General features: G+C 39.0%; 1 protein-coding gene across 6 annotated transcripts in view; it reads right to left on the reverse strand.

Annotated features, from left to right (window-relative positions):
* The window catches only part of LOC149837239 (calcium-transporting ATPase 5, plasma membrane-type-like), a 200,817-nt gene that overhangs the window by 145,387 nt on the left and 31,740 nt on the right, over nucleotides 1-23,690 (reverse strand). For 5 of the 6 annotated variants that reach the window (XM_090005909.1, XM_090005908.1, XM_090005907.1 and 2 more), the window contains exons 3-4: nucleotides 6,796-6,912; nucleotides 6,656-6,701 (exon numbers count right to left, since the gene is read on the reverse strand). In XM_090005909.1, coding sequence (XP_089862035.1) covers nucleotides 6,656-6,701; nucleotides 6,796-6,912 — 163 coding nt within the window. Of the gene's footprint in view, nucleotides 1-421; nucleotides 799-6,655; nucleotides 6,702-6,795; nucleotides 6,913-23,690 lie in introns of those variants that run through there. The other variant, XM_090005910.1, reaches the window with a different exon arrangement.

Genomic DNA, 23,690 nt, shown 5'->3' on the forward strand with positions numbered 1-23,690 from the left:
TCTTGACCCCACTGGAACCCAAGGATCCCTGATCCAGCCATCAGACCCACACACGGTGTCCTTAGGCATCGTTCTTTACTGATATGATCAAGATCGGACCTTACCATGTCGGATCCACCATGACCTGCAGAAGTCAAGTCGCCATTTGTAAATTTGGGACTGGTTCTACTCGTCTCAAACTTATAAATCAAATTTTGATTTGATCAAAAGCGAATTTCGGTGACCCCGATCCAACTTTCCGAAGTCAAATCACATTCTGCTTGTCTTAAGAAGGATCGGCACAAGACCTATATCTAGGTCCCGATTCACAATTTTTTTCTTGATTATTGTGAGATTCTAAAATCTAAAAAAAATAAAAAATATATCCTTTTGCTTCTCTAGAAACCATGGAAAAAATTACATCCTCAGATTTGCTGCCTACCTATACCATTTCGGATCAGAACTGCAGACCGGTGAGAAACCAATTCTGACCCAGCCTCAGCCTTGATCCAGAATTTGGTTCGACTTGCACCCTACACCAAAACTCGGATATTTAACCCAAAAACTCCCAAAAAATTAACTGTAGTTAGTCTTACCTGTTCTTAACTTCACCCAGTTGACGGATCAGAAAAATCTTACACCGATCTCATGGTCATTCCATTTGACCATACTATGTCATTGTGTACCTTGCTCATGTACCAGAACCCGACCCGTTACTTCAAAAAATGCCACAGACTTGATCCAAGACCCCAAAATCCTGAAATTTGGACCTTAGAAAACCACACTTGTTAGCTGTCAAACCCAATTTACAGAACCAAAAAATTTGTTCTGGTCACTGAGATCCGATCCAATCTCTGGACCCTATAAGAGACCAAAATCCAAACTGGACTTGAAACTAACAGTAAAAAATTTTATCATACAATAAAAACCTTGAGAAAAAATCCAAAAAAAATATATGCACCTAACTTAGACATCTGAGAATGAGACCAGACTCAAACCTACCCTAGAGAGCAGCCCACACCTTTGAAACACCTAAACCTCGGACCGACAACAACCTGTCTTACAAACATAAAGTCTTAAATTGGAACAATGGTGACCTGTGGAGCCCAAGAGCTCGCCAATGCATTACAGACTATGTCACAGGTGCAGGTGTGGATGCAGGTACAGGTGCAGATGTGAATGCTAATGCGGAGACACTTTAAAAAAACTTGGGTGTAATGTCTGGAAAAAAAAAACCGAGTCCGACACGTGTCGGACACGCGCCAGGCACGTGTCAGACACGTGTCTTGGTCAGCTGGCGATCCTGGATCCGAGCTGGACTCGGATCTGAGCCGGACCCGGCTTCTCGAATTTTCGAGAAGCCGGTACACCCCCCTTTTAAAAAGGGTTAGGGTGCCTCGGGCGAGGGCATTTGCCCTCGCTCGATTCTCTTTCCTCTCCCTCTCTCTCTCTCTCCCGTTCTCGGCTCTTCTCCGGCGACGCACCGACCGGCGAGGGTTCGATCGGCCTTCCGGCAGCCACCTGGGTGGTGTCCGCTCCTCCGTGCTTGTGTTGGCCGTTGCCTTCTCCCTCTTCTCCGGCGACTTGCCGCCGGACTGCTGCAGGTAAGCGCCCTCCTCCCCCTTCCCGTAGCTCGGGTTCGTCGGTCGGCAGGGTGTCTAGTCCCCTGTCGCCGACGGTGCGTCGGCAGGGGGCCTGGCCCCCTGTCACCATCGGTTTGTCGACGGGGGGCTGGCCCCTGTCGACGTTCTGTTTTCCGACAGGGGGGCCGTATCCCTATCGCTTTGGTTTGCCGACAGGGGGCATAGTCCCCCTGTAATTGTTTCGATTTGTCGGCAGGGGGCTTCGCCCCCTGTCACTGTTTTGTTTGCCGGGGGGGAGCCCCCCTGTCGTTGTTTGGCATGTCGGCAGGGGGCTTCGCCCCCTGTCATTGCTTTGGTTGCCGACAGGGGGCAAGTCCCCCCTGTGATCTTTTCTGTTTTCTGACAAGGGGCGGGGCCCCCTGTCATCGTTTCTGTTTGCCGGCAGGGGGCAGAGGCCCCCTGTCGTCTCTTCTGTTTGTCGGCAGGGCTCAGCCCCTTGCTGCCGTTTGCCGTTCAGGTTGTTTCGCTTTTGACTTGTGCTAACCTCTTTAGCGTGTGCAGGTTGCACGACGGAGCGCCCGCGTGTCTCGTGGCCTGAGATCCTTCGAACTTACGCCCGCAGGCGTGCAGGAACCCGCGACTCCCCAAGGTAGGGGAAAGTTGCGTGAAAGGACTTCAAATGAACTAAACTGAACTAAAGGAAAGATAATTAAACAATCTGCTTATATACGTATATGTATGTCTTTTTAACTCAAGGACGCGGTTTCGCGATCCTTGTCCTGTTTACTTTCCAGCATTTTACTTTCTGCTGCCATCGCGCTATATGTGCTCAGGCTTTCCTTTCTGTCTTTTTAACTCAAGGACGCGGTTTCGCGATCCTTGTCCTGTTTACTTTCCAGCATTTTACTTTCTGCTGCCGCCGCGCTATATGTGCCCAGGCTTTCCTTTCTGTCTTTTTAACTCAAAGACGCGGTTTCGCGATCCTTGTCCTGTTTACTTTTCAGTATTTTACTTTCTGTTGCCGCCGTGCTATATGTGCCTAGGCTTTCTTTTCTGTCTTTTAAACTCAAGGACGCGGTTTTGCGATCCTTGTCCTGTTTACTTTTACAGCACTTTACTTTCTGTTGCCCCGCGCTTTATGCGTCCTGGCTATTATGTTTTCGCACCTTACTTATTGTCTTGCTTACTTATACTGACTCATTTCTTGCTTGTGCCATATAGACTTCGATTATGCTATTGTTTTGCCTTGCAGGTGCCTTTAGAAATTGCTGTCAGCACTTGAGCTCCTTTGAGTATTCTTGGTGACTTGTGGCTATAAACTTAGCTACATCTCTTGGCAGTGCTATGCGATGCTATGATGCGTAGCACAAAGTGAATGGGCCTCATGTTCTGCTTTCTGAATATCTCACTAAACGATAAACATGCGCCTTCACAGGCAAGATGCTCGAGTGGGTCGAATAGACCAGGGCATATAGAGCAAGGCGATGATGATGAATAACCCTTCATCGTGCTTGTTCAGGCTGGTTCATCAAGAGAGAGGATGAATGGTACAAACCCTCCGGTGGACAGGCCATTCATGGCCATTTCGGGCAAAGACTCGGCTTCCCCAGTCATCGGAGGTAGGGGAGATGGCGTCACCATAAGTATCCTAGGTGGTAGTCGCCCGGCACTTCTGCAGAAGTTGGATGCATCCGTGGGCCCTTTCTAGCCTTTGGGGACTTGCTCTCTCGACCACAGGTCGTCCCCTTAGGAGCAGACTCAGTCAGTCCTTCAGGGTATAATAAAATACATGGCATAATGAACCCCCGGAAGGATCTCGGCTGTTTCTACGTTTATACATTGTGCGTACCCACAATGTCCAGATAATAATCAGATCACAGTATGGCATGCTCACAATTATTTATTCTCGTACTGCTTGCTTTTACCTTACTATCCGTCTGTTGTTTACGATAGTTGGAAGGTATGCATGATAAGCCTGGTTATGATTGCTTACAGTTACATTGATATCACTGTACCACTAGTTTGCTTGAATTTATGATATATCGATTAGTCCTGCTGGTTACTGAAAAAGATGCATAGGATCTGACCCGATCCATGTACCCAATCCATGTAACATGTAATGTATTTTTTGTTTTTCATTTATCGGGTCTGGATACACCAGACCCGGACCCATACCTGAATGTAACTTATATACCTAAGTTTAGGTCACGATTTCAGATTGAAATCGTGACAGCCGAAGTCGCTCTCTCCCTTTTCTCTCCCTCTCTATTTCTCTTCTCTTTCTCAATACAGGAACCGAAGGAAAATTTACAGTTACTTGTGTAGATGGTATCTGTTTCTGCTTGCTTCTGTTCAAGCATGCTTTAGATTAGTTCATTTTATTCCTTTTGCGTACCTATCAGTTTTCAGGACTGACCCCATTCTTTATGGGTGTAGGTGACAGGTAGCTCTTCTTATAGGCGGTGGTGCAGATGCTACGTGGTCAAAACTTTGCCTCTCTCGTCGACACGCTGGCTATTTGAGTTTTTGTACCTTTTTGTTGTTTTGGGGGTGGACACCCTTCTGCCTTGTATAAATTAAACTCTTTCTTTTATGAATGTACTTTTTATTCTCTGCTCACTATTTTGGCTTAGAAAGTGAACTTGTATTTGCGATGAGTCTTTTTGCTAACGTACCCAGAAGAATTGACTCGTGTTTTTAAAATCCTTTGGTATCTTTGAAAATCCTTCATGCAAACTCTGATTTTTTAAGGTATTTCTATGCAAACCTTTTTCTCTCAAGTCGAACTTTTTGGGCGTTACATTGGGTGTGAGGCTGCGGGGAGTATATATATATATATATATATATATATATATATATATATATATATATATATATATATATATTTTAACAGTTTTAAGTTAATACTATTTGTATTTGTGTGCATATATATATATATATATATATATATATGGACTTGATTAGTGTTAACTGAATCTACTTTTGGATAGAAATGGACCTCAATGTAGTTGACTTCACCTAACACAAAGGAAGTTGTGACCAAGTGTCGCACCTGCCTGGCTGCAGGTGCGACGCGGGATTGGTCCCCTGCTAGAAGAGACTGTGTGACAAATTACGAATTGAGACCCAACAACAAATGGGAGAGTTGAACCATAAGATTGGTGACTTAGCAGCCATCATGCATGAGTTCATGGCCAACCAAGGGGTTGGAACGTCCAGAGGGTCTAGCCAACGCAGACCCGAGAACCATGAACATCAATCGGGTCATTCCAATGGGGGAAGCTATGAGCTCCAGATAGAGGTGCAGGTCAGTCGTCCGACCAGCATCCTTGAGTGCTTCCAGCAGGCTTGCTTAGCAGAGGCGAAGTTGCAGAAACAAAGGTACAAAAACCTTTGAATCGGATTCGGATCATGACATAACCATGATTGTCCTTGTCCCAATATCGAATCAGGTGAATCCAATGCAAAAACCGACACTAGTGGGTGCATGCCCACTTCAAAGCATCCCTTTAATTTTGCACATGTAAAAATGAATGTAAAGAAAATTGTCTCCCAATGCCATGGGTAAAAGGCAAAAAAAAAGGGGTTGTGCTACCATTGTGATGGGGTTTGGCACACCGGCCATGTATGTAAAACCATGCATCTGTATCTTGTAAATAGTGGTAGTGAGAACAGTGACAGTGAGGAAGAGAGTAAGAGGAACTTGAGGACGAGGAACCACCCGGAAATAAGATGGACATCACAGGAGTGGATATGCCCAAACAATGAGAGTACAGGATACTCTCAAGGGCACACCAATATTCTTTCTCATATACACGGGAAGCACACACAACTTCCTATGAACTCAATTCGCCAAAAAGATTGAATGATCAACCACTTACCACAGCCCGTTCGGTGTATTAGCAAGAAACAGGACAAAATTACAATGCCAAGCAAAAAGCCCCAATCTAAAAATCAAAGTCCAAGGCACCACCCTCAACTTGGATGCCTTTGTGCTTTCCAGTCAAGGGAGTTGAATGCCCCCCCCCCCCCCGTAGCCTTCTTTCTCGGCAGGGGGCTTCACCCCCTGTCGCTTTCTTTTTCGGTAGGGGGCGCCGCCCTTGTCGCTCACCTTGTCGTCAGGCAGGGGGCTCTGCACCCCCTGTCCTTCTTGCTTTGCAGGCAGGGGGCTCCACCCTCCCCCCCTATCATTTGCCTTGTCGACAGGGGGGCTCTGCTCCCCCTGTCCTTTTTGCTCTGACGATAGGAGGCTCCGCTCCCCCTGTCTCTCTTGTTTTGCCGACAGGGGGGCATTCATTTTTATTGAATGAATTCTCATATTTTATTTCTTAGATACTTACATAGATCGAGTTGTTGCATTAATGTTACGTTTACATGTTAATCTCATAGTTTTTTAAAGTTTAAAAAAAAACTTGAGGCTTACGCTTTGCGCCTCGAGGCTTACGCCTTGCCTCAGATTTTTGTGGAGCACCTCGCTATGCCTCACCGCTTTTCACAACACTGATATATATATATATATATATATATATATATATATATATATATATATATATATATATATATTTATTTATTTATTTATATTTATATATATAGAGAGAGAGAGAGAGAGTTTGGGTCTAGATCAAGTGTGGATCTATATTAAGATCCACACTTGATCGAGACCCACCTTTTTTTAATAAAAAGGTGGGGTATGAAATCCCTTCTTTCTCTCTCATTTTGAGTTTAGATCAAGTGTGGACTGGGTCCACACTTGATCCAAACCCACCTTTTTTAATAAAAAGGTGTGGGGCACAAACTCTCTCTCTCTCTCTCTCTCTCTCTCTCTCTCTCTCTCTCTCTCTCTCTCTCTCTCTCTCTCTCTCTCTCAGGTGGGTTTCGACCGAAAGGGCATCCCCTCTCTTTGGCAGATTGATGAACGGGAAGAAGAAGCGGAGGAGGAGGTAGCTGATCACCAGTACGCTCTCTCTAGTGAGTCCCTGTGACATAGCCTAGAAGACTGTAACGCATGTCATGTCGACAAGGGATTAACTTGAATATTAAGGTATATGTCATAAATATAGATAAGCAACTTGATCGCAAACTGCAAACCATACCATGGGGCACATGTGATTTCCCAGCCTCCTTGAATAAAAATGCTGCCTGACATGTCAAGAATAACAAAGTTCAGAAGGTTCAGAAAGCAGAAGAAAGATGTTCATAATGAAAACATTTGTTGTTTAAAGATGGCACTAACTCTTATTGCTTGAGCATGGGCCCTTATTTTTCTTCTTGTTTGCTCCTTTTCTTCTTCTTTTTTCAAATCTAGCGTGTAACGGAACCGACGGGATGCATTCAGCACAAGTGCAGCTTGCTGTTGAAAATAAAATCAAAGAACAATGAAGTTCCTCAAACAAGCATGTAAATATGAGAACTTCAATTGTCGACCAACAAGTAACAACTGGAAAGCCAGCAGTGAAGACCTATTATGCCAACGATCAAGTGGAAATCCACGAATGGAGTTTTCGTGGACAATCCAACCTACAAACAGCAACATTGAACATGTGTTCTTCAGTAATCACTAAAAGTCTAAAACAAACTTATCCAAAGGATCGATATAATTTTCATTTTCCACACATTTGTGACAGCCAGGGATGCAAATGGATCGGATCCGGAACAGCTAAATACATGAGGGAGTTGGATCCAATCAGATTCGGAACAGCCAAAAATTGCAAAACCTCCATCCTGGATCCGAGCCATTTGCATCCCTAGTCACAGCTTAGATATTTTTGAAGCATCAGCCAATGATGATATGCTTAAGAAGGTGTAACATCCATAGCTAAGAAGCAGAATAGAATTGATAAAAAGAAATAATTCACTTATAGGTCAGAACTAACGTGTACACTATAGACAATTGGTGGAGACGCTATTTTGAACAAGGCATTGCAATAAGAGAATGCAATGCTAATGATCGACACTATAATGACATTTCATGGATCATGAAGTTCTGGCGTTCAGGAAAAAAAAACAAGGAATTGAAATATGACAGCTACAGATATGATACACCAACACCATTTAGAACTACAGGCACACACCTGTACCTTAGACACAACCAATAGTGAGCTCTTTCCACTGGCATGTCAAGTCCTTTCAGTCTGGGTGTGACCTTATACCTAATAGCCTAGGATAACAAATCACTTGTTCCATAAACGGACCAACCAATTCAACTATGTCCTGTCTCATAAACAGGCAAACAAACGCCATCCTGGCCTAGCCATTTGGCTTACATTTCAGGCACAAGGCAAGCTTGGACCAGATCCACACATTTGGGGCTGAAGCAATCTGGCATATTACACCTTATGTAGAATTCCAAAAAACATTAAACTACCTCTTAAATCTGCTGTTTCTGACAAGGACAATTGGGATTTATGCAAATGGCTAAACATATATGAATCATGAAATCTGGAAACAGATTCTATGTAGCATAGCCAAATTCAAAAAGCAAACTCTCCATATGATCATGACACCAGAACATATCAGCAGGTCAATTTGCCTCAGCATTACCATTGAAGAAAAGATACATGGTAACCCATGACTATTCATTCATATCATCTTTATGATCAGTTTCTTATAGTATCACAGTACCCTGAGCTCGATGGCAATAGTTAAGCTATGCCCATCATATTCACTCTTTGATGGAGATAAACACTGTTTGAAATCTTGAAGCAGCTACTGTGAATGCATCCCTTACATTCAGAAAGGAGTCAGGAAATTGCTTCAGAAGGAGTCGTGTCATTTTTAATACTAGAACTAGCCTTTTGGTATTTAAGTTCCTGATTCTACATGCAATGATTCCAGCACTAGATCAACTAATTAGTCAACTAATTAGTGTACTATCCAAGTACAGAACCTCAAACTACAGCATGTACTTGAACAATTACAAGGAGTCAAGTCATGTAAACTACAAAGCTCCAACCCCAAGAAAAGCACTTACTGAAGCAAAATAGGAGAACCAACTATTAAAAAACTAAGGAACAGTTTGTGAAAGATCATAGGTTAACTGTGTCAGGGTCATGGTTGTCCATTTTTCTCTTTCTATGTACATTGTTGCATATATGATCTTAGTTAGGGGTATGTTAATCACTACTTTTCATTTGTTGTTCTAAGCAGCCTAATAAAGAGGCCAACTCGTTAAACTCTATTTTTAATGCTCAGTAACACATTAGATATCCGCTCTCTATTGAAGTTCTCTGCTTCTTTCGATAACCATATGTTATTCTACAGTATCAGAGACAACTAGAGGTGAGAATTCGCAACATTAAGGAGAGCATTGGAACATCTTGAGATTGTCTATAAGAGACGCAGTAGACAAAGGTGGCATCTCCCTAGGGTGAAATCACTGGTCAGTTTGAACTTTGGAAGTTCTTTTTGAAGTATATCACCTTTGGGTTGAATGAATATAAGAAAATAGGAATTTACAAAGAGACCCCATGTCTGGACTTATGGAGAATTAGTTTCAAATTTTTCTTTGGTTTCAAATTTTTCTTTGAATTTTTGGAAATCGTAAACTGCAATCTCAATCTTATTTTGAGAGTTTTGAGACCCTAAATTGTTCCTATTAGGGTTGTTTTTGGTAAATAAAGGTGGTACAAGGGTCAGTTTGACAAGATGTAGTGAAGATTTTGAGTTTTGAGGGGTTTTGTAGAGGGATACATGGGGCAGCAGCCTTTATTTTGCTGATTTTTTCCCAAAATCTTGTGCTGAGGAGCTTTGGCTGATTATTTAGAGATTGTTTGGGTAAGCTGAATATTGGATTATATGTGTCGTATGTTACATGAGTTGTTTTTTTATAGATGGATAAGAATGATCCTATACAAATGGTTCCCATGAAACTTCATAGAATTAACTGTACATTTTGGGTTCTTTTAATAAAAGGAAAGATGCTTGGAGGCTATCCTTACAGAACAAAATGATTGGCGAAGCTTAATTTGGGATGCTATTGTCATGATGGATAGTCAGTTCGACAATGTGAGGAGTGCCTTGCTTCATAGAGCACAATTTTGTTGCTTAAAATCTTAGCAAAGTTGATTGCTGAAGAGACTAAAGTTGCTCAGAGCTAAACCCAAAAAAGATACAGTAATTGCATGATCAAGAATTACTTTGGACAGGATGATTGAGGCAACATCGAGGGGGGTTTTCGCATGGAAACATGAGCTCAATAAAGTACGATTATTGGAAGGAGATGGGGAATATAAAGAATAAGAGTTTTCTGCAAAATGGTCCTTGCCTTATGGGTGATTTGCAAAAATGACCTTGCCTTATGAGTTTTAGCAAATCATTCCTTACCAAGGGTGCTAGGTTAACCATGGTCAAATGTTGTTCATGGTTAAGTGGTCGTACGAAATGGCCATTACACCCCCAATGAAAAGAAACTGTCGTTTTCTGAGTTTTTTGCAAAATTGTCTCTACCTTTTTAGCTCTTCTTAAAAAGGTCTTTAAGGAGTGCAGAACCATCATTTTGCGACTCTTTTTGCAAAAAAGTCTGCCTTATTCCTGTTTTCCAAAAAGGTCCTTTTTTAAAAGTAGAAACATCATTTTCTACTCAATGCATTTTGTCAAGGGGATCAAACAGATGTTTACGACTTTATTCCAAGAGTTAACAAAAAGGTAGGATCAATTTGCAAACGCATAAGGCAGGTACATTATTGCAAATTACCCAAAGGCAAAGATGTTTTTGGAAAAAAAAACAAAAAATAATTGTTCCAATTGTGAGAACTCGTGCACCAATGTTCAGCCAATGCAGAAGAGAAATAAGATTGAGAGAAAGAGAGGCAGCAATGAGTGGTACGATTCCCAATGTGGGATAGTGCCCTATATTTAATAATATATATGATTTGTGTTGCATCAGTCCAGACCCAATAACATACATTAGGTCCAGACCCGTCAACCAATATGCATAGTGAACAGTATATACACTCTCAATACCCTCCCTCAAGTTGTGCATGGTCTTGCACCATGGACAACTTGTTCTTCAAAAACCAAAAATGTGTACTGGTAAGGCTCTTAGTGAACAAATCTGACAGTTGATCAGCCGTGGGAACATAGGCTGGTTCAACTTCTCTATATTCAATCTTTTGCCGAATGAAGTGTCGATCAATCTCTATATGCTTTGTGTGACTGCGGTGAATGGGATTGAAGACAATCTGTATGGCACTCTGATTGTCGCATAGGAGAGTGGTGGGCAAAATAGATTCTCCGACCTCAGTCAAAAGATGTCTCAGCCACGTAGCATTTGTTGTAAGAGCTGCCATAGATCGATAATCAACTTCAGCACCAGATCGTGCAACGGCACGTTGTTTCTTGCTAATCCACGCTATCAAGTTCCCATCAAGGAAGGAAGAATGTCCAGAAATCGACCGCCTGTCATCTGGATCTCCAACCCAATCTTCATCTGTATATACATCCAGTTGATGTCGTTCTCATTTAGACTTGGATTGATGATAAACTAGACCATCTCCAAGAGTTCCTTTTAGGTATCGAAGGATTCTCTTAACAGTATTCATATGCATTGTTCGTAGGTCATGCATGAATTGTGAGACTTGATTCACTGCATACACAAGGTCTAGTAAAAGTAAGATATTGAAGCATACCCACAAAATTGCGATATTGCCTAGGATCTTCATATGCTTCCCCATCCTGAGAGCTTAGCTTATGATTTAGCACACTAGGAGTAGGTAGTGGTTTACAATCTTTCATGTTTGCCTTGTCCAATAGATCCAAAGTATATTTGTGTTGGGTTAGTGAAATAAATCCATCCTGTCGATCCACCTCCAACCCCCAAGAAATAACACAAGACCCCCAAATCTTTCATCTTAAACTGTCGACTTAGTAAGACCTTGGTAGCTTCTATGTGTGCATCAGAATTTCCAGTAATAATAATATCGTCCACATATATAAGAATCAAGATGTGTATTTGACGTTCTCGAAAAATAAATAGAGATTGATCGAGGTGAGATCGAATAAATCCATGTCATTGAACTTCAAGGAAGAAACTATCAAACCATGAACGAGAGGCTTGCTTTAACCTATAGATGGCTCTTCGTAGTTTGCAAACATGTGTGTTGGGACTGTGTTCTGCATAACCAGGGGGTTGCTCCATATACACCTCTTCTTTCAAACTTTCATGCAAAAATGCATTTTTGACATCAAGTTGGCCGAGAGTCCATCCATTTTGCAATGACAAAGACAAGATTAATCTAATAGTTCCCATCTTGACCATAGGACTAAATGTCTCGTCATAATCTTGTCTGTATTCTTGAGTGAAACCTTTCTCTACTAGCCTCGCCATGTAGCGTTCAATGGATCCATCAGGTTTATACTTTATTTTATAGACCTATTTAGACCCTACAACATATTTTTGTTTGATGGTTTAGGAACAATCTCCCAAGTCCCACATTCATGTAAAGCTTTCATTTCCTCGTTCATAGCCTCAACCCATTTTAGTGACATAGATACTTGTGAGAAACTGATAGGTTCATCCTCAATCTGGGAGATGAACAGTTGTAAGTCTATAGAAAAGTTGTTATAACTAACCCATCTTTCAATAGGATGACGAATCCTCTCAGGCCTCTTGGGCTGCACAATAGGTCGTTGAGCATTGTCTTTATTTCTCTGCACATAGACAGCCCCTTGAAACTTTGTAACATCGAAAACGGCGGGCATAGTAGTATCATACGAATTTGGAGACTCTTCCCTTTGTGGGTGTACATCTATGTTATTCCGTTCAGCAGATAGTGTATGACACGAAGCAACGTCGTGTGTCACCATTTAATCAAGTACCTTAGCAGCGAGCCATGGTTGATAACCTGCATCGTCCTTGTTGTGTCCCTTCACACTTTCTGAGTCTTCAGTATGAGTCTCATCAAATACAACATTCCGAGAAACTCTGATGCGACTAGTAGTGGGGTCATAGCAGCGATAACCTCTGTATTGATCAGCATATCCAACAATCTTACACCTACATGCCTTGTTCTGAAACTTGTCACGTTGAAAACAGTTAATATGAACATAGCATATGCAGCCAAACACTCGCAATTCATTATAGTCAGGGTGAACCCCGAAAAGTGTAAAATAAGAAGATTGAATCTATACTAATTTCATCAGTAGTCGATTTATGACATACACAGCGGTATGAAAAGCTTCTGTCCACAAGCTTAAAGGAATATGAGTGCCACGTAACATGCTCAATGCACTTTCTACAATATGTCGTGTTTTCTTTCTGCCACACCATTTTGTTGCAATGTGTGTAGGCAAGATATTCGATGACTTATTCTATTATCTTGGAGAAATTCAGTAAATTCCTTTGATAAATAGTCTCTCCCACCGTCACATTGAAAATGTTGAATCTTAGACGAGAATTGATTACAATCTAAAGCATAGAATCAGCAAAGAAACTTGAACACCTCATATTTATATTTCATAAAATAAGTCCAAGTATATCTGGAATAACTATCGATAAATGTAATATAATAACGGTTGCCCGATAAAGAAGATTGTGGGGCAGGTCCCCAAACATCATAAGAGACAATTTCAAAAGGCACAGAAGCTCTTTGATTTATTGAGTGAAATGGAAAAACATGACTCTTACATAATTGACAACTGGAACAAAGAGAGATATAAGACTCAACATTCAAACTAGATTATGGAACAAGTCCGTTGGACACAAGTTTCTCAATAAAAAAACTATTACAGTGACCCAAACGACGATGTCAGATCTCTGACTTATTACACTGAGATAAACTAAAACAATCTTTGAATGACACTGGCCGAACTGGATGTTGATTTGTTGAAGCATCACGAACACAAAGAGACTCCTTAAGGACATACATATTTCCTTGTCGTTCTCCTTCAACGAGCGTCTTCTTAGTGAGAAGATCCTTGACACATACAGAAAGAGTAAATTCGACAGAAGAATTAGTATCGTCGACAAGTTTAGAAACAGAAATAACATTTTTGACAATACTAGGAGAATGATAAGCATCAGATAAACATAGTGCGGAATTGGGTAGTGGAAGAGAAATATTTCCAACATGCAAGATAGGATGGAGAGCGCCATCTCCAGTTTTAATACTGGATCTACCACGATAAAGAATGGGTTTCGAAATCTTACCAACATCACCTACCACATGTGCAGCAGCACCGAAGTCAATGTACCAAGTCCCCTACTCAATCTGTTTGAAGCTCAACCCTGAAAGAGCAGAAATCAGTAGATTCTTCACCTTCTCCTTTTCATCACCTTTAGAGCCTCCCCCTGCATGTCCTCGAGTAGAAGATCCAACACCATTAAATCTGCCTTTGTTTTGAGGATTATGCCAGCAATTTGCTTTAATGTGCCCCTTTTTATTACACTGAGAACACATTGGTATATTTCTAGAGTATTGGTTGCTTGGGAACGAGTTAGGTGACATGTTGGGCATGGGAAGTAATCCATGACCGCCTTGATTGCCTCTTCCCTGTCCTCGTCCGCCTCAAAAAAACCCACATCCTCGACCTTACACCATTCATGTGGCAAGAACATCATGATTGCTTGAATTCAGGGTCAACTCCTCACCTCTAATAGTGACTTCATACTGTAGTAGTTTCACGCGTAAATCTTCAAAACTGGGCAACGAAAGAAAACATAGAAGAGAGGTGACCAGCATGTGGTAGTCAGATGCAAGACCATTCATTGCTAGTTGAACTTTTTCTTTGTCAGGAATTTCGCAACCCATCATGGCTAGTTGATCTGTGATACTCTTGACTTTTTTCATGTATTCTGTAACTGATAGATTTTCTTTCTGCAAGAGCTGAAATTCTCTCTTTAAATGCAGAATCCTAGGCTCTGAAATCTGTGAATAGGTCTGCGCCAATATCTGCTACAACTCTTCAGGCGAACATTCGTTTGGAATAGCCACTAATACCTCTTGGCAGAGGTTAGAGGTAATGTAGGTCACAACCGCCTGATGTTTTCTCCTCCATGTTACAAACTCTAGATTACGAACCAATCTGTTGGAAACCTCCCCTTTATCATCTCGCTCTTCCTGCAGGACAAACTCTGGTGGTGCATGAAGTGTTCCATTGAGGTGTCCCAAGAGGTCCAAGCTTCTAATAAAAGGCAAAATTTGCCTTTTCTAGGTCAAGTAATTCGAGTTGTTCAATTTCTTATATATGAGTTGGCCAAGAAAATTGGACGGAAGGGAAGGGAAATCCATGAGGAAAGATAATCAGGAGTGAATAAAGAAAGACAGTCCAAAGGAACACTCTGTTCAGCAATTTAATGACCCCGCAATACAAATTTGCCCTTTTTTATTTGAGTGCAGACAATCTTGCTGCAAGCAGTCAGGGATAATCAGCAGCGCTCTCTGGTGTTCTTGAGAAACAGAACATATTGACAATCTAGAATTTCGTTGGGTCGAAACCTTGGTTTGAGAACGTGAAAGTGAGAAAGAGGGTTCACGTTGGGATGATGGATTAGATCATATCTAAACAGATCAACTTAGAAGCTGTTTTGGATCTGATTCGGCAATATAGACAAATGAAAGAACGATTAATGGAAGAGATACGAAGAAATCGGACAGATCTTAGTTGATCTGACTTGGAATGGTAAGATCTGAACTAAAAGGATCAGATGTGATATTAGAAAACAAAATAATAAACACGATTTAAAAGAATGTAAATCTGATCTAATACGATCAGATTCGGTTTGACGTTGTCAAAGAAAAAAGAAACAATTTGACGCAACCAGATCTGATTTGGTATGATAAGATCTGATTTGGAACGATCAAATCCGATGGAGAATAAAAGAACGATCAAGATTTAAAATAAGACAAATCTGATATGATCAAATTTAATTTGGCGCTGTAGAAATGGAAAAATTGAAAAATAGATTTGACGTGACCAGATTCGACTTTTAAGAAAAGAGATTTTAGGAGAAGAAGAAAGTGTAAATAAGCCTTACAAACAATCAAGTTTTCAAATTACTTGATACTTTAATCACTCAAAACATATGCTAGCACAAACTAGCATTCAAATGCTTCACACCATAAACGTAGAAAAATGCTTCAAATGCACTGTATTGATGGATATCAGGAGATAAACCCCTTCTACAATTTCTCTGTTACAATGGGTTTAATCACCCTTATTTAAAGAGAGTAGCTACAAGAAAGAGACGTTGGGCTGTTCCCAACAGCTCTAATAAGAGCTGTTGGGAATCAGCCCCAAAAACTCTTTTATGTCCAGAGTCACTGTTGTACACAGTCAGCTACTGATTGTGTATAGAAAAAGTACAAAAACAAAAAATAAATAAAGTAAAAATTATAGAAGATAAAAAATAAAAATAAAAATAAAAATTACAAGAATATACATATATACTTTAAAAATGTATTTATATATATATATACATACTCTTGTATTACGAAGAGTATGTATATGTATGTATATATATATGAATATATATATATGTGTATATTCAAGTATATACATATATGTATTATTTTCTAAGAGTCTCCCTCAAACTTATGGTGAAATCACTGAAAGTTTGTCAAGTAAAAAGTTGAATTTTGGTGAGCACAGTGCCTTGGTGAAGAAATCAACAAGTTGATAGTTTGATGTCACATAGGGAAGATCAATAGTCTTCTTTAAATATTCTTCACGAACAAAATGGTAATCCATCTCTATATGCTTAGTTCCTTCATGAAATGTATGATTTCGAGTAATGTATATGGAGCTCTTGTTGTCACAGCATAATCTTGTAGGATTCTGAAGATGAATTCTCATATCTGAAATTAGTTGTTTGAGCCATACAATCTTCATGGTGGTAGTCGTCATTGCTCTATATTCAGCGTTTGTAGATGATAGTAACACCTTTTGTTGTTTCTTGCACCTCCATGAAATCAAAGATTCACCTAGAAACACACAAAAACCAGTTGTTGAGCGCCTATTATTTGGATCCCCTCCCCAATCAGCATCAGAGTATGCAATAAGATCTAAGAAAGAAGAAGAGGATAGAAAAACTCCCTTATTTATTGTGCCTCTAATGTATTTGATAATTCTCATGACTGCACTCATATGAGCTGATGTTGGAGCGTGTTGAAATTGACTGGCTATATGTACAACATGAGCTATGTTTGGTCATGTAATACTTAAATAAATAAGAGATCCCACGAGTTGTCTGAAGAGAGTTGGATTGTCCAAAGGAACTCCATCATCGGCTCGTATCTTCATTCCAATAGTCTCTGGGGTGTCAACAACTTTATCATCTGACATACCTAACTTGTCAATAATATCTGAAGCAAACTTGGTTTGTGACAATATGCACCCTCTGTTAGAGTAAGATACTTCTATACCAAGAAAGTATGTTAGGAACCCAAGATCTGTCATTTCAAAAGAATTTTTCAAAATTTTTTTGAATTTCTTGATTCCTTCTTTGTGACTACTTGTAATCAACATATAAAAGTAAAATTATAATACCTGCGAAAGAATTCTTGATAAATAAAGTTGTGTCAGTATAGCATGGTTTAAAACCATATTTTGTAATAACATTGTTAAAAGTATCAAACCAAGCTTTAGGTGCTTGTTTGAGGCCATACAATGCTTTTTTAATTTAAGCACTTTACCTGAAAGAATTATCAATCCAGCTGGAACATCCATGTATACTTTCTCATTAAGATTTTCATTCAAAAAAACATTTTTAACATCCATTTGAAATGTATTCCAATTTTTAATAGCTGAAATAGCTACAAGCATTCGAACAGTGGTCATCCTGGCAATAGGAGCAAAGTTTCTTCGTAATCCACTCTGTATTCTTGAGACTATCCTTTGGCAACTAGCCTAGCTTTATGCCTTTCCAATGATCCATCACTTTTGGTTTTTACTTTAAAAACCCATCTGCATCCTATGGTCTTCTTTCCAATGGATAAATTTAGAACTTCCAAGTGTTAGCTTCTTTAAAAGCCTCTAATTCTATATGCATAGCTTTTATCCATTCAGGTAAATTTTTTGCTTCATTGTAACATGAGGGTTCAAAATATGAATGAATAGCTATAAGACATGCTCTATGTTTAGGAGAGAATGAGTCATAAGACACAAATTTATTTGGAATTCTTGAGCTCGTTCAGATCTACGAATGGTGGTTTGTTCTAAAGGAGTTTCTAATACTTCATGGTTACTTTGATTTACACTTTCATTGGTTGCATTTTGATTTCTTCTAGTGTATACTATTGGTTCAACCCTATGTCACACGGACTCGGCTCCAAGGTCGCCGCACCCGCGTCGACACGCACCGACACGGGTGCGGCTCGGACTCGGTCAACCCGACCCTGGGTGTGGTCAACGCACCCAGGGTCATTTTGGTCCATTTTTTGGAAAAAAAAAAATTTGAATTTTTTTTTTTTTATTTTTCTGGGCTACAGCTGTAAGGAAAAAAACCCATCACAACTAAAAAACCTGTACACTTTCAAGTTTTAAGTACAGAATGGGCACAACTCAAGTTTTGTGGTTTTTTCCTGTATGAAGAAAGTGAATTATTACAGTGGTATGAAGAAAGTGCCCAAAAGTGAATTATTCCTATATGAAGAAAGTGTACAGAATGCCTTCACAACTCATCACCTGTCCCCTAATGGGCACAACTTTGACCGAGTCTTATATATATATATATATATATATATATATATATATATATATATATATATATATATATATATATATATATATATATATATATTTTAATATATATATATAGCCGAGTCCCCGTGTCCAAAATTTTTGAAATTGCGCCGCACCCGTGTCGCACCCGCACCCGCACCCATGTGACATAGGTTCAACCGTTGTTCTATCTTCAATAGGAGATTCTATATAATTATTTTCATCATTAGACAATAGTTTAAACAAGAAAAAATAATCAGAATTTATGTCTTGTGACATGTTTCTTTCGAATCCACTTTCATTTTCAACAAAATTAGCATTTCTTGAAGCAAGAAGTTTATCATTTTTTATATCGTAGCAATTAAATCCTTTTTGTGTTTCAGATTATCCAATGAACGCACTGGAGATAGCCTTAGAAGATAGTTTATCTCCTTTATCATTTAAAACATAGCATTTACAACCAAAGATTCTCAATCTGTGATAGTCAGGTTGATATTTGAATAATTTTTCAAAGGGAATTTCATTAGACAATGTTTTTGAAGGCATCCTATTTATAAGATATACTGACGTTAATGTAGCTTCAGCCCAAAGACTTTTTGGAACATTTTTAGCAATAAGAAGAGTCCTTATAGTTTCCATAACATGTCTATGTTTTCTTTCTGAAATTTTGTTTTGTTGTGGAGTTGTAGGACACGATCTTTGATGTAAGATTCCTTCATTTTTTAAAAAAATTTAAATTCATTTGGCAAGTATTCGCTTCCAGAGTCGATTCTGAGGATTTTGAGTTTACTTTCAAATTGATTTTTAATCATGTTATGAAATGTTTTGAAGATTGCGAATACATCGGATTTAAACTTAATAAAGTAAATTCAACAATATCTCGTGAAATCATCGATAAACACAAGGTAGTAGGAGAATCCTCCTTTAGAGGCAACAGAAGCAAGACCCCACACATCCAAATGAATTAATTCAAAAGGCACTGAAGAATAAAAAGTTCTTTGACCATAAGGTAAGGTTGTCATTTTACCAAGTAAACATTCTTTACATTCAAAATGATCTTTACAAAGATTCTTGGTAACAGGTACAAAATTTAATTTTCGTATATTTAGATGCCCAAGTCTATGATGCCAAGTCCGTGTATCTTTTGTTTGGGCAGTGTTACAAAAAGATTCCTTTGGAATACAAAGAAAATCCATATAATAGAGATCTCCTTGCCTAGAACCTTCCCCAATCAATTTCCCGAACTGACGAACTAGCACCCAACATTTATTTGATGAGAAAATGACATCATATCCATGATTCGAGATTTGAGAAAATGAAAGTAAGTTAAGATGAAGTTTTGGTATAAGTCTTATTTTTGGAATGTAAAATTTGTTATGTTTTGTCAAATCATTTTTAAAAATTCCAACACCCTCTATTTCCAAGGCAGTGTCATCGACAGTGGAAACAAAGGATGCATTCGAATTAGGTTGGCATTCGGATAATATAGACTTATGTGGGGTCATATAAAAAGAAGCTCCTGAATCAAGAAGCCAAGAGCACATAACAGGAGTAGAAGACGATGCAATGGCCGCTCCTGAAGTAGATCCTTTGAGTAATGGTTGCAATGCATCCGTCAGTTGAGATAATGATTTGGTGAGGTCTTTGAGATTCAGAGTATCCTCATCTTGTTTTGATGGTGCAGCGGCAACACGTTTTTTTGAGGCCTATTTGTATCTAGGGCATTGAGGTCTAATATGACCAGGTTCATTACAGTTATGGCAAATGATCTTTGATTCTCCTCTATTCTTACTAAAATGAAGAGGTTTGTATGGCTTGATGTAATGTCTTGGTTTAGATGCAGTAAGTGCGCAATCTTCTGTGCCATTGCTAGAAGTAGCAAGCACACTAACATTTTTACTCATATTTAGCCTAGTTTCTCCTCCACTAAGCTTAGTGAGAATCTCATGAATAGGAGGAGGTGATAAAGATGATAGTAAGGAGGCCCTTGTTTGTTCAAACTCGGGTCTCAAACCATAAAGAAAAGTGAAGAGTCTATCTTCCTCAACTTGAACTCTTCGCATTTCTATACACTTGTCTTCCCATTTGGGTTCAAATTGGGCAAGTTGAGTCCATATGGAAGATAACTCCATAAGGTAGTCTCTTACATTTTTATCTCCTTGTTTTATATTTCTAACCTTTTCTTGAAGATAATACTTGTGAGCCATATCTTTTTCGGTAAACATACCTATAAGATATTCGCATGCTTCATATGCTTTTTTGTAGCATAATAGGTTTGAGGCAATTTTTGTCTCAACTCTACTTAGCATCCATGAAAGAATTTTTGCATTTTTCATTTTCCATTCATCCAATTTCTTGTAGTAATTTTGTATTGCTTTCATCAAGATTAGTCTCAATCCCATTTTCACCTAATGTAATTTTGGGAGTAGGTTCAAGAATAGTACCTCTTAGGAATCTCCACAAGCCTTGACCCTTGATGAATGTCTCCAAGTGTCCAGCCCAAATGTTGTAGTTGTTTCCTTCAAGTTTGTATGGCAGAATAAAGTTGGAGTTGCTTGTATTGTGTGGGAAAAATTCACCCATGGTGAATTAGAAAAAAAAAATATCACCACCACGAAGAAGTATAAGCACGCTTGTTGAGATAGCCCACCAATGCACGATTGATCATACACCAAGCTCTGATACCATGTAAATAAGCCTTACAAACAATCAAGTTTTCAAATTACTTGATACTTCAATCACTCAAAACATATGCTAGCACAAACTAGCATTTAAATGCTTCACACCACAAAAGTAGAAAAGTGCTTCAAATGCACTCTATTGATGGATATGAGGGGATAAACCCCTTCTACAATTTCTATGTTACAATGGGTTTAATCACCCCTATTTATAGAGTAGCTACAAGAAAGAGACATTGGGGAGTTGTTGGGAATCAGCCCCAACGTCTCTTTTACGTCGAGAGTCATAGTACAACAGTCAGCTACTGACTGTGTAAAGAAAAAGTACAAAAACAAAAAATAAATAAAATGAAAATTACAGGAGACAAAAAATAAAAAAAAATAAATAAAAAATACAAGAATATACGTATATACTTTAAATATGTATTTATATACATATACTTATACATATACATACTCTTGTATTACGAAGAGTATGTATATATATATATATATATATATATATATATATATATATATATATATATATATTCAAGTATATACATATATGTATTATTTTCTAAGAAAAAGTTGACTGAACAATATTAAGAGAAGAAGGGTTTGACCCAATATGATCAAATCGATTTTCAAAAATCTGATTTGACGAAAATCAGATTAGGATCGAAGAAAGAAAGAAGGATAAGTAGAAGAACACGACAAAGAAGAATAACCCGACATGATGATTACGCCTCAACCCGCTCCGATACCATGTGAGAACTCGTGCACCAATGTTCAGCCATTGCAGAAGAGAAATAAGATTAAGAGAAAGAGAGGCGGCAATGAGTGGTATGATTCCCAATGTAGGATTGTGCCCTATATTCAATAATATATATGGTACATATTGGATTTCTGTGTTGCATCAGTCCAGACCCAATAACATACATTAGGTCAAGATCCAGACCTGTCAACCAAAATGCATAGTGAACAGTATATACATTCTCAATACCAATCTCAACAAAAAAAGATCCAGACCTTAGCAGCTATAGCACCTTTGGGGGTACCTTAGTCACTGAGAGACAGGAACCTTCAAACCTGAGAGCACTTGCATAAAGTAGGACTTCAGCAGCTACGGCATTTGCTGCAAGTACCTTGGCCATTAAGAAACCAGCTTATTCAGATATGAGAGCATTGGAACTATGTTCAGCTTAAATCTATGACACTCCTACACTACTCCAGTTCTGAAGTAGATAGTAGATACAGTTTATTAAATAGTGTCTCCTCAGCTTTTTGTCCTCTTCTTCCATGTATACCTAATCATTGTTCTAGTTGGCTAATAAACTCAAGTTGCTCATGTCATATGATTACAAATGACTTTTATACTAGTCAACTACAAACTTTGACAAGGCTATTTTCGTATAATAAATTGTGATACCATGGCAGTGGCAAAGAATGGGTGAATTACCGTTCAGTCTAGTCTTAGCACCAAAATTGATCTATCTGAAGTGTATCATGTCTCTTCCTTTGCCATGAACTTAATTTCAATTGGACAAATCACTTGTTATAACTTTGATGTTTTTTTTTATGATTGTTGTGTGTAAGATCGGCAATCCAAGAGGACTAGGTATAGAAGAGGTAATTGTTACTACCTTGACAAGTTGAACTTGGGACCTAACGTTTTATCTTCCCTTCATAGTGGTGCTACAGTATTTTGAAGTTTGAACCCTTCAATTCTGTGGTATAGGAGACTTGGATATGTTTCTAGTCCGTGGCTTCAACAGATTTTGTCGTCTGATGTTGTCAGTGAGTCTAAGATTGCTTTGTCTAATTATGTCAAAGAATGTGAAGGGTGTTAGCTAGTGAAATCCTCGTGCACTACTTTTTGGAACTAGTAGAGCAAAATCTTTATATGTTTTTTTTTATCTTTCACAATCAAATGTCTGGAAATACTCAGCAATTCAGCCAAAGGGGATAGGTTTTAATTGATGAATATACAAGAAACAAGATATACCTAAATGTACTTTATGAAAAGAAGTGAATTCTATGACATCTCGAAACACTTGTGTGCCATGATTGAAACCCAATTTACAACTTAATTGATCCTTAGCTGGGACTTAAGGGGAGCATATCTAAGTACTCAAGCGCAACAATTTCTCGTGGAAAGGGAATTGTGCACTAAAAGTCTTGTCACTATACTGCATAACAAAATGGAGTAGTGGAATGCAAGAATAGGCACATATTAAAAATCACTACAGCCCTTCTTTTCTCTGGATATGTTGCTAAGGTTTTCTGTGCTAAAACAGCTAGGGTAACAGTCTATCTAATAAACCTTCTAACGTTCTAAATGGTGATACTGAAAATATTTTCTGGATCAGATGTCTGGAAGCCATCACAATGTTGTTTCAGCAGGAAATAGAGAGGAGGAGAAAGGGAAGAAGAAAAACGGCAGCCTCACATGCAATAGGCGTGCCCTAATGGTATTATATGCAACATAATATACATTGGATTTAAAATACAAACAAATTACAAAATATGCCATTACAATATAAAACGTGATTACGTGATCAGAAGCACGGATTTGGATCCAATCCAGCTCCAGTTACGCCTAATCACATTTTATCACCCTCTCACAAGTTGTGCATGGTCTTGTACCATGGACAACTTGTTCTTTAAGTACCAAAATTGATGCTTTGTCAGGCCTTTAGTGAACAAGTCGGGAACTTGACTTTCTGTGCGAATGTGATGAAGCTCAATCTCCTTGTCTTCAACCTTCTATCTGATGAAGTGTTGATATATCTCAATATATTTTGTGCAACCA

Source organism: Nuphar pumila, chromosome 5 (genome assembly GCF_984573655.1).
Source record: "Nuphar pumila chromosome 5, dmNupPumi1.hap1.1, whole genome shotgun sequence".
NCBI lineage: Eukaryota > Viridiplantae > Streptophyta > Magnoliopsida > Nymphaeales > Nymphaeaceae > Nuphar > Nuphar pumila.